This window comes from Felis catus, chromosome B3 (genome assembly GCF_018350175.1).
Source record: "Felis catus isolate Fca126 chromosome B3, F.catus_Fca126_mat1.0, whole genome shotgun sequence".
In the NCBI taxonomy this organism is placed as follows: Eukaryota; Metazoa; Chordata; class Mammalia; order Carnivora; family Felidae; genus Felis; species Felis catus.
Window position 1 is genome coordinate 123225413 of NC_058373.1, and position 16452 is coordinate 123241864.

General features: G+C 38.3%; 1 protein-coding gene across 7 annotated transcripts in view; it reads left to right on the forward strand.

Annotated features, from left to right (window-relative positions):
* Nucleotides 1-16452, forward strand: part of NRXN3 (neurexin 3) — a 1671444-nt gene that overhangs the window by 687740 nt on the left and 967252 nt on the right. For all 7 annotated transcript variants that reach the window (XM_045060712.1, XM_045060711.1, XM_045060707.1 and 4 more), the window contains one exon: nucleotides 14469-14672. In XM_045060712.1, coding sequence (XP_044916647.1) covers nucleotides 14469-14672 — 204 coding nt within the window. The remainder of the gene's footprint in view (nucleotides 1-14468; nucleotides 14673-16452) is intronic.

Below are 16452 nucleotides of genomic sequence, written 5' to 3' on the forward strand. Positions count from 1 at the left end.
TAGAAGAAAAGAGGGTAAGAGAGAATCGCCACTAGGCAAACAAACACCATTAATAAATGTTGCAAATAAAGTTTACTGATGGATACTAAAATCAGTGGGTGAAAAGTTTAGGGACTTAACCAAGTAATCAAGAAAACATCACCAGTAACAAGCCATGTCAATATCATGAACTTAATGCCATGCATTGGGAAGGACACAAGGGATTCAAAGGAGATTCTTTCTCAAAATGCATAACCTCACTCTAATCATGAGAAAACACTGAACAAAACCAGATTGGGGATATTTGGTAAAATATCTGGCCAGTACACTTCAAAAGGACATGAAAGACTAGAAAAAATTGAGAAACTGCTATAGACTGGAGAAAACTAAGGAAAAATAGAAACGAATGGGATCTTGGAACAGAAAAAATGGGCATTATTGGAAAAAGTCATAAGATTTGACTAATATCTAAAATTTATTTAAAATGATTACCCATGTTAATGTCTGCTATTCACAATCATACTATGGTTATGTAACATGTTAGCATTAGGGGAAGTAGGGCGAGAAGCGTAAGAGAATGCTCGGTTTAATTTTTGCAGGTGGGCAAGTAGATAAATCTGAAGCTAGGTAAGATTGAAATAAAACGTTTCAAACAACAAACCAAACAAAATGACACAAAAAATGAACAGGAGATATATTTGCCATTAGATTTTTTTTCAATGTCCAGAGAGAAGCAAACATAAACTAAAATGAAATGCACACAAAAACTGTCTTGTAGACACTGCCTGTGATGTATGTACATAGCAGGTAGAGTGGAACCACAGAGAAGGAGTGGTCACTTTGACTTGGAAAGGGAGTGTGGGTATCCAGGATAGGTTTCATAGAGAAGGTGATGCTCAAGGTATTTTGTTCATCCACCATCTTTTTAATTTTTTCCCAAGCACCTACTATTTGCCAGGCACTCTTCTAGGAAAGAGCTACATAGTAGTAAACAAAAAGGAAAATAGGTACCTGCTTTCATGGACTTACATTCTAGAAGGAGGAATGAGATGAACATATGAATGAAAAAAATCAGATATTGTAAGTGCTGTGATGAAAAATAAATGAGCTAATGGTGATAGAATAGGCTTGGGGAGAAGGGCAGTTAGGTAAGGTGATTGGGGAATACCTTTCTGATAAGATGATAGTTAAGCTATTTGGGCCTGGGCCTGGGTGAGACAGAGCCAGCCATGCAAAAAGATCAGGGAGCAGGTAGCTCTGTGCTAAAGAACAGATTGGCTGAATCCCCCAATGTAAGAACAAATGGGTGTGTTTGTATTTAAGGAAATAAAGGGAGGCCAGTATGCTGGGCTGTACTGGACAAGGGAAGAATAGTAGATGAGCTATAGAAGTAGGGTGACCAGGTTGGCTTTAAGTCCAGACTGCATACTTTTGAGTAAAAGGTGATGCTATTAACAATCACATCAGGACAACAGAAGCAAAATGGAACTGTTTGGGCCAAACCTAGACCTATGATTACCGTATAGAGAAGAAACAAATCATGTAAGACTTAGAGTCAGGCAAGGAGGTATAAATGCATTCTGAATGCATTAAGGACACATGGGAGCATACAGCAGGGGAAGGGAGTGATCTCTATGGCTGCCATTTGGAGGACAGACTATTGAGAGCAACAAATGAAAGTATCAGGGATTGTTAGAAGTCTAGCTAGAACACAGAGGGTGGGGGCTTGAGCTAAAGGAGCAGACACGGAAAAAGAAAGAACTTCCACATTCACGAAGTTTTGAAGGAGAAGTCAAAGAGCCTTGCTTACTGTTAGTAAGCATGCCAGGTTTTGTCAGGTGGACAGGGAGTATAGAAGGTTCCCTACAAAGATAGCAGCAAGAGCAAAATCCCAGGGACAGGGTATATTCTAAGAGTGAAGGGCAAAAGTGAAGGGGGTACAGTGGGGTCTGGTAAGTAGGCTGGAGATGTGACCTGGGGCCAGATCATCTAAAATTCAGAGTTATCAGGGCTAAATCAGTGCTAGTATGTACTGTGGTGCCATTGAAAGCGTTTGACTTGAAGGTGACATGATTTGCTTTGTGTCTAGAAAAATGATACTAGCTCAAGTATAAGAGGAAATAAAAAGATAAGGGGAAAATAAAACCTCCCGAAAACAGATACTCGCTGCTAGTTAGAAAAATAAACAAGAATCTAGAAACATTTCGAGAGTGGTACAATAAAGTGAGGGGTCTTGAATTGTTTAGAAACTGTCCACCCATTCATCAGACAAACCCTCGATTGTCTACCGGTTTACAGTATAATTAAGTGTTGACTCAGGGACTACTGAACAGCATTGTTGAGTCATAAAGAAGCTCTAAGAGGAAAACTTTAGGGACAAATTAATGTTATGTACCATGTACCTTCCTTCTTCTGCTCCAGTGCTATTCTTGGCCCACTCATTTCTAAGTTTTAGCAATATCTCTCAGACTGGTGTGCTTCACATGCAAGTTTGGCAAGCTAAGCATGGTGACAGAGCCAGATAACTTGTTCCCTGTAGACTTATAAACTCATCAGCTGTGGGCTGGTAATATAACTTACAGTATGCTTTGCCAGCCCTATAAAACAACTTTCTGTTTGCAGAGGAATGGGGCCCTGACAAGAAGAAGTGTTTATAGCTTAATTTTAGTCGTGTTCTCTATTGTTGCTTCAGTAGCAGCCTGTGTATGATGCATCCTAGTCATCTGCCAGACAGCTACAACATTTTTTTTTCTTCTCTTTGGCCAGCTGAGTACAACATCGGGCTTTGCTTAATATCTACCCCTGAATCCTATTACCTTAGGTGGGGGTAGCCCTAGCATGCACCTCCATCCTTTGGGACAAAGGAAATGAGACATTCCTTCTGTACGATACCCCACAACCATGGGTTACACCTTGATGAAATTTTCTGATACCTTACTGTTCTAGGTAAAGTTCTTATAAAATGATACTGACAGAGGGCTTGAGGTAGGAAAATCTGAGATATGCAACGCCTGTATATGCAGCCAAATGATGATTATCTTCCTGATCACTATTTGTTTCTCCTTGTATATTACAATAGCTGTTTGCCATTTATATCATCAGAGGCTAACAAGGTTACTTGTATTCAGCCATTACCCCAGATGACTGTAACTAAAAGTAAAGTTCCACAAAGTAGGAACATCTGTTTTGTCCCTCTCTAGATCGCAAGTCTGGAAAAGTACATGAAAACATAATAGGTACTCAAAAAAATGTGTTGAATAAATAAGCCAGATAGTGATATGGCAAATCTTCCCTAATGATTTATAAATGAATACTATAAATGATGTAGTCTCCCAAGAAGACTGTGTTTTACTGTGAGTTGGCCAGGGGGTTGATGAGCTAATAGTCTGAGACATTACATAGGATCTAACATTCATCTTAATAATATCTTTGAGTTGAAAAATTATATGGAATTCAATTGCAGGAGTAGTTTGTTAACCTGGTCAACTCTAGATCCTACTGTACAAAATGTAGAGTTGTGAAATTTCCCACTATTCTCTTTTTGTTAATAGTCACTTTCACTAGAAGAGATATCTTTTCATTCACGTCTTATGTGCATTGAATTCACTGTCTGGCGTTGTCATATTTCTTTTGTAGTCCCATTCTGTAGCTAACTCTGCTTGAGTAATGTTGGAAATAGCTTATATATCTCACACACACGTATATACGTATATATAACATTTACGTATATATCACACACATACACATATATAACATATATCACATATGCATATATATATCATATACATACATATAACATGTATATGTATCAAGAACATTCTGAACTGGTGCCTCAATAGATCTTTAAGTATTATATATGTATGGATCTCTTGACGTATCTGTTTCAGAACATTGCTGATTTTGTACAGCCTGATTTTGGAAGCAGGATCCCAAGTAGAAAAAAAAGGAAGGTCTTTAATATCAATATAAGAAAAAAATATCAAGGCTTTAAATATTACCTCAGTTTCCTCGGTTATGAAATAAAAGGTTTGAATGCAGGTAATTTTTAAGTTTTTAACTAAATTTTCATTCAATTCAGAGAGAGTAATGTCACAGCTTCTATGTTTTTTTTTTTTTTTTCTGGTATACTAACAGACTGTACTTTAATCAGTCCATTGTACTTATGGAAATTTCTTCATTGGTTTGACTTTTCTAGAAAATTTAATTTATATTTCTAGATAATTTGATTTTGGTTCATGTTGAAATAACGTCTCAGTCTCTCTTTGGAAGAAAATATATATAAAACTGAGGTTTGTTGAACCAGTACATTGCAGAACAGTTAACAGGGTAAAAGTGTATTCTCCTTTGCTCTCCTAGAGAGATTGTTTCTCTGGTTTTGCCTTGGACAATACTGAAACAGTCATATTCCAGTGAGCACAACTGTGTGCATAACAGTTCTCTGAGCCTTCAGCCCAGCCATTTGGGAATCAGACCACCAACAAGTATAGGCATGCAGTCGGTCATTAATTATGTTACTCTATCAGCTCAGTGCTATTGTGTAACAATATTCTAGAATAAAACAAATCCATTATACAAATTCATTCACTCCAGATCCATATCTGCAGTTAATCATCCTTGTTTGATGGTTCAGAGATAAAACCTTATTTAAATTTTAGTAGCCAGATATCAATAACAGAGCAAATGTATTCCCTGGAGTACTGACAAGAATATATGACAGAGAGGCAGCAAGCTTTGGACAAAAATGAAAGTCTCCAGAATAGTGTTGTCTGTCTTTCAGAATGAATAGCGTAGTTGGACAAGAATATCAGGGTCCATCACTGAACATAACCTGCCCCTGACTACTATGAGCCATGCTTACCATCAAAAATATTAACGGAAACTCTAACTCTGGGGTTCTGGAGTGTAATCTCTACCACGGGTAGAGAAAGTCTATGAAAGTAGAACCATTGTGTATGGAATTTGAGAACAGAAGAAAGCAGAATGTATACTTTATTTTTCTATTTAATCCAAGTAGACTTCATAATGAAGATGAATACTAACAAAATGGTGTAATTAACACTTCATAATTACATTCCATTTTACAGTTTCAGACCTCTTTCAAACATATTTTCTTATTTAAAAATATTATTCAACATTTACATAAGGCAGGCCCAGCAAATGTGTGGCTTTCCCAAGATTGCACGCCCATAAGAGGTGGAACTTGAGAGAGACATGGGTCTCCTGGCACCTAGGCTCTTTCTACTAACCAGTGCTACCTCTGGTATGGGAGTATGCTCGCATGAAAGCAGTGGGCCATCTCTAGACATCGGGGAAATTAAAATGCACACGTGTGCACTACACGCTAACAGATAACATTCACTAAGCACTGTTGAATATGAGATATTTGGGTATTTTCACATTCATGTTTCAGGTTTCGCCATTGTGATGGATTCCTTTTCTTTGCAGCTTTTTCCCCACTCAGCTTGAACCATGGAAGGTTGTCCTATGGATTGCATTATAACAGGCCCCTTTGCCTTCTGTATTCTGGTTGAGTTTGCCCAGTGGGAAGCACACAAGGAGGATGAGAAGGAAGGATGACAGTGAAGTCTGAATTTTTAATTTTCTGTCTCTCTCCCTGTGGAATGACTACCAATTGGCCCTTTGACCTAAGGTCACAGCTCTTGTGAGGCACTGCTCTTTGTCTTCCTCACAGTTCTGATAACTGACCTTTCCCTTGCCCCATTAGGCCAAAGGTAGTGATAGAGGTCTTCTCTTAATAGCACTGAATACTGCATTACCCCTTGGAAGGTTCATTATGCCCTACCTATGCCTATTAACCTTTGTAAGTATTTACTTTTATTAAACCTTCATAATATGGCATGGTTGGAGTGGGCTGTGTCTTTCCTATTAGTATCCTGACTGACTCAGTGTTGTTAAGACACATTATGGATGGGGAAACTGAGGCCCAGAATGTTTCACAGTTAAATAACATACAGATCTAGGATTCCATCCCAGTCTTCTAAATCCAAGCTTACACACTCACAGCGACAGCCCGTGGACCAATGATTCCGAGTAGGGAGGCTGACCCATATGTGTAATTACAGCTTTACACAATAGAGCTTTCTTGAATGGACTCAGAAAAGGAACAATTCTCAGAAACATGCCACTGTCCTTTATAAATATGTTTTGAAATTTCATAACATGTTTTGCAAGATAGAGTAATGGTAATAGTGTCTGGAAGAAAATTTGATAAGGTTGCATCTGGTCTCCCCCTACACCATTCTGTCTTCCTGCACTGTCAGAATTAGCCTATGGATCAAATCTGACCATGTCACTTCATGTCTAAAACTCTCTGTATTGACTAAGATCCAAAGTCCCTAACTGTAATTACTTGGTCTTTTATATTGGTACCTCTCTGTATTCCTTTAGTGTTAACTTTACCAATTCCAATCTTTATTCTTGAGCTCATATGGACCCACTAGACTGGTTCTCACCTGAGGTGGTTTATTTTTGTATTTTGTATTTTTTTTAACTTTTTTTTATCCTCCGACAGGCATTTGGCAATGTCTGGAGACATTTTTAGTTGTCATGACTAAAGGGAATGCTATTGGCACCTAGTGTGTGGATGGCAGGGCTACTGCTAAACATCTTACAATGCACAAGGCAGCTCCCACAACAAAGAGTTATCTGGTTCAAAGTGTCAGTATTGTCACAATTGAGAAATTCTGTTCTACTTTAGGACTTTGAACTCCCCCTGACTGTTTATAAGATGCTGTGATATGTGATTTTATTCCATGCCCTTGTCAACTTTGCCCCTAGTACATATGCTGTTCTACCAACTGGAATGCCTTCCCACTTCTTTTTTATTGTTCACTCTCATTCTTTTTTTTTAAATTTTTTAGTTTATTAATTTTGAGAGAGAGGAAGGGAGAGTGTGCATAGCAGGGAAGGGGCAGAGAGAAGGAGAGACAGAATCCCAAGCAGGCTCCATGCTGCCAGCACAGAGCCCGATGCAGGGCTTGAACTCATGAATCTTGAGATCATGACCTGGGCCAAGATCAAGAATCAGAAGCTTAGGGGCACCTGGGTGGCTCATTCGGTTGAGCATCTGACTTGAGCTCAAGTCATGATCTAGCAGTCGTGAGTTCGAGCCCCATGTCCGGCCCTGTGCTGACAGCTTGGAGCCTGGACCCTGCTTCAAATTCTGTGTCCTCCTCTGCCCCTCTCCCACTCATGCTCTGTCTCTCTCACTCTCAAAAATGAATAAATGTGAAAAAAAATTTAAACAACAAAAAAAAAAGATGCTTAACCAACTGAGCCACCTAGGTGCCCCTGTTCACTCTAATTCTTGAAGCAAGTTATACCCCTCTTCCTTAACAACTCTAGGCAAACACAAAGACATCTGAGCTGAGTTCCTGCAGCACTTTGTTCATTTTTTAGTATAACAAGTTACCTGTTTGTGTCTATAATTCCATTTTACCGTAATCTCATTAAAGACAGCAGCTCTGTTACTCCCATCCCCCAGTTCAGCACAGTGTCTGGCATATATTAGAGTCTAATCATTGAATGAATGAGCAAATATTATTGCAAGCAGTGGCTATATTTCTCCTGGTTAATTGTGTTGTTTAATTTTTATAAATTAAGTTAATTTTTAATTCAGTATGAAAACTATATAAGAGAAAGCTGTATGACTTCTTTGATTAAATGAACATTTTCTTAAAAATTATGTGTCTTATAAACCAGGATTTCTGTATCCTGTTACCCTTCCTTCCTATCTTCCCTCCTTATTAATACCAAAAAATATGCACATGTACATACATACCTGCTTTTCTTAAAGTGAGAAATGTCCATCAAAATTTTTGTCATAGCTTTAGAGTGCTCTAGCTGTTTGGAGAAGAGAAGCCAGAATGACTGTATGTAATGTCAGCATTATGTTGAGAATGAAAAGTTAGTTCTTTTCAGCCTTGTCCACAAGAGGGAGGACATTGCCCTACATCAATTTTGTTGATTCCCCAGAACTGTTGGCTACTGTTGGGTCTGCTTGGAGCTAGAGATTTATGTTGTTCCTGCTGTTGCAAAATACAGAATTAGAACCTGGCAGGCATTCCTGTATAAATTTGCACACTGTTTAAGATCAGCCCAGTTTGGGTGGAGAGGAAGCAATCTGTGTATTTGGGAAGTTTTGTCAGAATAAAACACACTTAAGGAGTGTGTAAGGCCAATAGCTGCATGAATGAGCAGGAGGGTGTCTTGAAGGTACAAAAAGAGAAGAGGATGAGGGGGGTGATTATTTAATGGTACTTTGCTTACAAGGTTGGCCAGAAGAATATCAGTGGGAGAATGGTAGGGAAAAGTTGCCTGCCAGAAGCACCCTCTTTCAAGTTAAACAAAAAAGAGTATACCAGTTAAATAATCATTAGCCTCAAGTAAAACTCAGTTTCCTAAATCTCAAAAAGTAGGAGAAAGATAAATGGTTTGGAAACAAAGCCAAGAGGAATGGCCAAACAGGATGAGCCTGCCAACCCTGCCTGTGCTCCTCAGGTATAGTATTACTTAATTGATAAAAAATATTGAAAGTTATCCCTAATATTTTTATAGAGGGAAAAGAAAAAGATTGAGTAGATGTTCTTATCTGGTCCCACCTGAGTGAAGAGTAGTAGAAATGGCGGTGGGAGGGAAATATCTGTAACAGACCCAGACAGTGGGACTGAGAATAAAAAGTAAGTCACCAGGGCTAAACAGATACGAAGTCCTAATGCTTCCCCTCTACTGCCTTGGGATACACTCTTTAACCAGATGGGGTGACTTCTGCTCCAGGAACTTAAGGTTCAGAAATGAGAACATAGCCTTGGCAGCTAAATGAAGATTATGTACAGTCTTGATTGAGCTCTTTATCACTCCCCTCATTTTGTTCCCGTATTTTACCATCTCTCAAGCTACAGAAAATAACTCCACAGAACTAAAAATATGAAGCCATTCAACTGTAGATGACTCTGGGAATCAAGTCCCTGAAACTATGTCTGAACAATTAGAAACTCTGGACAGAGCCACCTGAGTATGAGCCGGAAAGTCAAAGACATGACAATGCAAGTATAAAACAGCAGAAGAAATAAAGTAAAATAAAACAAAGGAAGCTATATACATTAGAAAAGTCTAGGAATATGGTCTAGAAGAAAATAAAGGACCAAAGAATTTCCCATGAGCTATATTCTGTAGCTCATTTGCACTGTAGAATAACTTTAGAAATTTTAGTGGCTCAACAATTTAAAGGAAAGGTTTTAAAACAAATTAACTGAGTGAAAGGAAGAGGGAGATTATAGATGGAAGGGAGGAAAATGTGAGAACCAAAACAGTGCAGTCACATGACTAATTTGACAGAAGGGGCAACTTCCAAGTACTAGTCCCTGGCTGTACATGAGGCAAAATCTTACACTCTCTGAACTGTGAAAGAAGTCTCCAATTCACACACATCAACAGAGAAAGGATTAAAATTAACTGACTACAGAGACATAAGTATAGTATTTGACCAATAAGTGGCTTATATTGGCCAGGGATAATACCTGCCAACAATAGGAAGGCACGCTAAAAGATAAAAATGGGGGAAAACATCCGCCATGAAAATATAAATCACGAAATTCACTCAGCCAGGTCATTAAACAAAGAAACAAATGGACAACAAGAACTAGCCCTGGTGGTGGTGGTGGGTGGGAGAGTGGAGAGCAGGACCTAACCTTGCTATAATCCATCATCTAAAATGTCCAGTTTTCATCAAGAAGTTGTGAGACATGCACAGCGGTGGGAAAATGTGACCGATACACAGGAATATATGTTGGCAGTGGAAACTATCTTTGAGGGGCTCCAGATGTTGGACTTAGCAGACAGCCTCCATGGAAGTTATTATGTTAAATATGTTAAAAGGATTAAGAAAACTATGCTTAGAGGCTTAGAGGCTTAAAGAAAAGTAAGATGCTAATGATTCATCAATTATAATTATGTATTAGTATTATCATTACAATTATCGTTAGTGTGTGTGTGTGTGTGTGTGTATGTGTGTGTGTATATATATATATATATATATATATATATATATATATATATATATAAATTTTCAACTTCTAAATTTCCATTTAGAGATTTTGCATACATACTATATAAATTTGGAGTTGAGAAGTGCAGTGACCCAAAGAAAATTCCCTAGAGAGGCTCAACAATAGATTTGAGTCAGCAGAAGAATCCGCAAAGTTGAAGATAGATTAATAGAAATTATAAGTCTGAGTAGAAGAAAAAGAATGAAGATCAATGAACAGAATGTCAGGAAAATGTGGGGGACTTTTAAATGTCTCAACATAAGTAAGATGGGAGTACAGGGACGAAAGGAGGGAAAAAGGAACAGAAACAACATATTCAAAGTATTAGTGACTGAAAATTTCCCAAATTTGATGAAAAACATTAGTCTCCACAGCAGAGAAGCTGAATGTACTCTAAGTAGGATAAATTCAAAGCGTTTACATCCAGGCCCATTATATAAAACCATTGAACACCGAAGACAAATCTTGGAAGCAGCAAGAGAAAAATAAATGACCCCTTGTGTATAAGAGCACTGCAGTGAGATTAACAGCTGATGTGTCTTGAGAAACAGTGGAGGCAAAAGACATGACAGCATTCAATGTGCTGAAAGAAACAGAAGTGTCAGCCAGGATTTCCATATCCAACAGAGCGGTCATTCAAAAGTTAAGGCAAAATAAAGGCATTCCCAGGTAAACTCAGAGAGTTCCTTGCTAGTATACCTGCCTTATGAGAACTACTAACTGCTTTTATTCTTCATGCTGGAAGGAAGTGACAGCAGACAGTAATTTGAATCTACATGAAAAAAAAGAGCTCCAGTAAAGGTAATTATGTAGGTAATGATAAAAGACAGCATAATTACCCATTTCTTTTTCTTTTTTCTCTTAACTGATTTAAAACACAATTGCAAAAAACAATATCTATAAAATTGTACTGTTGGGCCTATAATGTATGGAATTGTGATGTATTTGACAATAAACCGCAAATGAATGAAGCTATATTGGAGAAAGGAAATGACAGCAGATGGTAACTTGAGTCTGCAAGAAGAAATGAAGAGGGATAGAAATGGTAAATAATAAGCTTAATTAAAAGAAACTCTATAAATATATTTGAGCTCTCCTTTCTTCTATTCGCTTTTTAAGAAGGCATGTTTTTAAAAAGCAATCATGATAATAGAATATTTTTGAGGTTCTAACACATATAGACATAATGTGAATAACAACAACACAATGAGGAGGAAGAGAAGAGTGTTGTGGAAGAGTAGAGTTTCTATATCTCACTGGAATTAAGCTGAGTACAGATATGAAGCATATTTTGATAAGATGTATATTGTAAGACCTGGCGCAACCACTAAGAAAGTAGCTCAAAAATACAGTTAATCGTTAAAGGAATGAGTGTGCTAGGATATATTCATTTAAGATGAAAGGTGAGAGTAAAGGAGCAAAGAGGCACAAGATAGGGAAACTGTGTAAGTACCATTATGTAGGCATCCCATCATGCGACCTCTTAAAACTCATTAGACCAACTTGTTTCAGATTGAATAACTTCTTATTCAGGCCTATTTTCTTGCCTCAAATAATTATTGTATTCATGGTGGGTGCTCCTTGTGTTTGAAATCTTTTAAGCAAATTAATAAGAATCCTGGAGTGGATTTTTTTAGCTGATTCCTACACTAAATTTTCTGCTTCATCACCCTCCCCTTAAAAATATTGGGTCGATAATAGAACACACAGAGACACACACCAAGGTACACATTGAGATACATACTTTATTCGGTACCATTAGCTGTTTAACGGCATACTTACCTGATGCTCCCTGATATTACCAATACTGACATAAACATGCATTCATTTCAACTATGTTCTGGCACTACACATATCCAGAGGGGTAAGTGACCATTACTTTTGGATTGTATTTAAGTTGAATACATCAAAACAACCATTTTAGGGCTCACTGAATACTCTAATGTCTCTTAAAAAGGAGTGTGCATATGTATGTAGGTGAGTATAGTAGAAGGTACATAGTAACAGTGATTAATAGTGTTCTTCATTACACAAACACACAAAGAATTGTGCATATTTATATGTAGCATATTTAGAAATGGATGCATTATCTATGTTTATATAATTTTATGTGTTCATAAATAATATACAGCTTTAAATAATGACGTGTGTATGACACAAACATATACACAAGGACACCACACTCTACCATGAGGCATTGTAGATGTGCTTTCAGTGCTTAGGAACATGGATGTGCTCATGGCAGAGCCCTCTGACAATTGGGCAGAATGGTTAAGGATATAGCTGTGAGAATCAAACTGCCGGTGTTCGACTCACAGCTCTACCATTTGTTATCTGTGTTACCTGGTATCTATAAAATCTAATAATGATATTTTCCTCTTTGTGGTGTTCTTATAAGCATTAATTGTCTTAGTGCATGTAAAATTGTAACAAGCACCAGGCAAATGATGAGTTCTCAATAAATTTTAGCTATCATTATTGATCTTTTGATTCTGCTCTTCCAGGAAATAAAATAGTTTCTTTCGCATCTGGGCCATGTTATGTTTCCCATCTAAGAATGCATCTTCATCATATGTCTTTTATTGTGGCAGTGTCTGTAACTGTCAAACCTTTATTTGTAATCTTAGAGTTTTCAGATTGTAATGTACAGCCATTAGCATGTTGTGGGTATTACCCAGGTGGTGGTTGCTCCTTGGGAATGAGCAGGTGTTATTTATATTGCTTGTATAAATAGGGTGGTGGTATGATGGTGACATAGACTGTTTTGAGTACCTTCCATGTGGTTGGGCTGGTATCTTCCTGATCTGGTTTTTTTTATACATAAAGGCAGACAATTTTTGTCTCTTGTTAACTGTTAGGTCCACAACACTTAGAAGAGTGCCAGGTACACAGCATCAGAAATGAATGCATCATGGTACTTCTCAATTTAAAACCATTCACTTCCCATATCTTCCCAAGTCCATTGATTTTATCGTAATATCAAAGAACAGTTATATAACTACTTCTCAAAATATGCTTGATGCTTTTGTTAAAGTTGATAGCTTGTTTTTATCTCAGAATTCCCCTTCTTTCTTTCCTCTATGTATACAGATGCTATTTTATCTGTGACAAATCTGATGCCATCACCTCTTTCATTGCAAACCCCATTCATCTACCAAGAACATCTCAGACTCTACCTTATCTTCTCTACTCACCTGCATACCACAGTCTCTGTGTGGCATGAATGCCCTGAATGCCCCTGGATTTATAGATATTTCCTGGGTGGGTCATTTAACCATTTGTATATTCTAGTACAGTTACTTCCACATGCCATGTCTCCCTTCATAGCAGGGTCCTTATCTGTTTCACTTTTGAACCCTCCATAGAACATGTAGGTAGGTAGCAACTATTTGGCAACAGTAAATATTTAATGAGGGCCCAGTGAGTGCCGGATACTGAGCCCAGTGACAGGTTGGCTTCATAGGAATGTGAGTGATTATTTCTGTGTTCTCTAAAAATATTTGCTAAATGAATGATTGAACAAATGCACATTTTGAGCAGCATGGTGTTGTAGAACAGGTCCTGGCTTTGGTATTGGACATACTGGCATAAAATCCAGGCTGTCTGACTTTGAGATGTTAACATCTGCCTTCAAGACCCTTGGTTTTCTATTCAAAGTAGGAATGATATATCCATGTTGTAGCATTAAGTGAGTTGATAACATAATGGGGTGGAGTGGGAGGAAGGGGGCTCCTAATCAAAGTGCTTGGACCAGAGAAGCATCAGATTGGGTAGAGTTTCTTCCTCATAAGAGTGCTATTTGAATAAAATGACTGACTGTCAGGGTGTCATTATTTTTGTTGTGGTTGTTCTAGCTCTAGTTCTGTAGATCCTCTTTGAATGGGTGAAGCAAACTCGTGTAGTGCCTGGCCACTAGGGCTGTTACAGGACCAGACCTGGGCTGCTGCTCTTTCCTCCTGGAAGCTCTGGCAAATGTCTGTTTGCTGTGCTGGTTAAAAATTGCTGTTTTCCTCCTATTCTTCATGAAATACTTCCAGGAGTCTAAGTTTTGTTTAATGCATTTTTGTTTTGTCTACAGCACGTAGAATTAAATTATTACTATTTGTGAGGGCATTTATACATTTACAAAACATCTTCATATCCATTATTTCATTTGGCACACTTGCTAAGTCTGTGAACATGGTAGGGCAGTGACCAGTGCCACTGTATGCCTTTTAAAGGCAAATAATGAAATAGAACCTCAGAGTTTAAGTGGTCTGCCCAAGGTCACATAGGTTAAAAGTGGCAGCACTGGAGGTCTATCCAACACGGGTCACCTGACTGCAAATTTGGTGTCCTCTCCTCCCTACTCTACTTACCCTGGAAGCAAAGAGAAACTCTGATATCCTTTATTCTGACATTCTCCTCCATTCTTCTTTGCAGAGGCGTCCATCTTGAGCTATGATGGCAGCATGTACATGAAGATCATCATGCCCATGGTCATGCACACTGAGGCAGAGGATGTGTCCTTCCGCTTCATGTCCCAGCGAGCTTATGGGCTGCTGGTGGCTACTACCTCCAGGGACTCTGCGGACACCCTGCGTTTGGAGCTGGATGGGGGGCGTGTCAAGCTCATGGTTAACTTAGGTATCGTATGAAGTACCCTCTGCCACTTCGTTTGGGCTTGTCTACCCTTTCTTTTCTGATTTTCATTGGTTTGATTGAATTCTTTGTTTGTTTCTTAAAAGTTAGCTGCTCACCTCTTGTTTAATAGATCAAGGATAAAACCTAACAGCAACAAACACCTTCTCCTTGTTTCTGCATGAGGTTTTGATGTCAATTTCTGGTTTCTGACAGTGGTGTTTTTTTTTTTTTTTACTAGATTATTTATTTTTTAAGTTTCCTTTCTTGGTTTTTTGGAACCGTTTAGCTTTGTGTAAAACACGCTACTTTGGTCCATCTTTTGATCAATCACATTGCCATTAAGTCCAGCTCCTTGGTCACCACTCAAAACAGTCAAAGCTGAAGGCAGAGATAGGATAGCAAATGGAGGCAAAATGGAGGTTGGGTTTGAGAGAACTAAGCTTTGCGAGTAGGATGAGAGCTGCATTGTTTCTTTATCTACAATGACTATTCAAATGGGGAATTCTGGTGGCACTGGTATCTCTTCATACTTTAGCCTAGTGGGGAGGACAAGGCAGATTTTTTTCTGATGTCCCATTAAAGAAATAATCCTATAAGTTTATAGAGTCTCTGACACGTAGAAGGAGAATGTGGCTCCTGATACGTATCCTCTTCTTCCTTCCTGACATTCTTACCCATTATCTAGCAGCCCCTTTTATAAAGATTGTCCTGTCACACTATTATTCTCCAATTTATCTGCCCTCCTCATGTAATACATATCAATTTTTCCTTAGTATTTAAAAATTATGACAGTTTTAAATTTGCAGCTTTATTGTTCTTCCACTGCAATTACATGTAACATATACTTTGGAAACTCCCCTCCTGATGGCCTCACATTCTCTCCTGCTACTGACCTTCTTGACTGAATTCTAATTGATCTTCTATGGAGAATGGGGACCTCTTGATTTCTGGAAGGAAAGAAACCAACCTCATTTCTACTCAGTAGAAAGTCAGTGCCCTATGTCAGCAGGATGAGTAGTATGGTTGAGTTCAAGCTTCCTAAGCTATGGATTTATTTGGGTATATAGTATATGTTTGGATACAGAGCTCCTTCTTAAAGATTCCAGTGGAATGGGTTGTCAGAGGCATGAAGACATGATGAACAAATATACCAGACACAAGACCATATAAAACCTTAGATGGCCTAGTGGGAAGGTGGGATTTGGAATCCATACCAGTCTTACCTGCTGTCAGGTCAACTGGTTGTACTTGGAAAATGCCTACACTACAATCCTAAATATCTCTAGGACACAGAGGACTGTTTTGAGCAGTGGCTTTAGTTATGTCTTTTTTTTTCCTTCCAATTTGCAGCTTTTACAACACTATGCCCTTTTTCTTGTCCGACCTCATTTGATTTCTGTTGTTAGTGTGTCTCTTGGATTTTTTTGTTGTTGTTGTTGTTGTCGTTGTTGTTTGTTTGTGTATGTGTGTGTTTGGTTATTTTTTTTTTAATTTTTTTTTTTTGCTGGATCTTTGTGTTCTTGAGTTTTTAATTCTCCCCACCATCAACCATGGTAAATCAAAAGATGGTATTCAACCCTTCAAAGGCCCAAAGCCTGCGGCCCGCATAGCAAACAGCCTTGAGAACAGAGTGTACTGAGCAGCCTGCAGGGGCTGGCAATACCCCTGTCCCTTTCACCTTCCCTTCCCTACACCATCCTCCCTACCCCCATCAAAGCAACAAAAGAGCGTGTATGACCTAAAACCAACAACCAGTAGCTGATTGTCTACTTCTCTGAAAAAT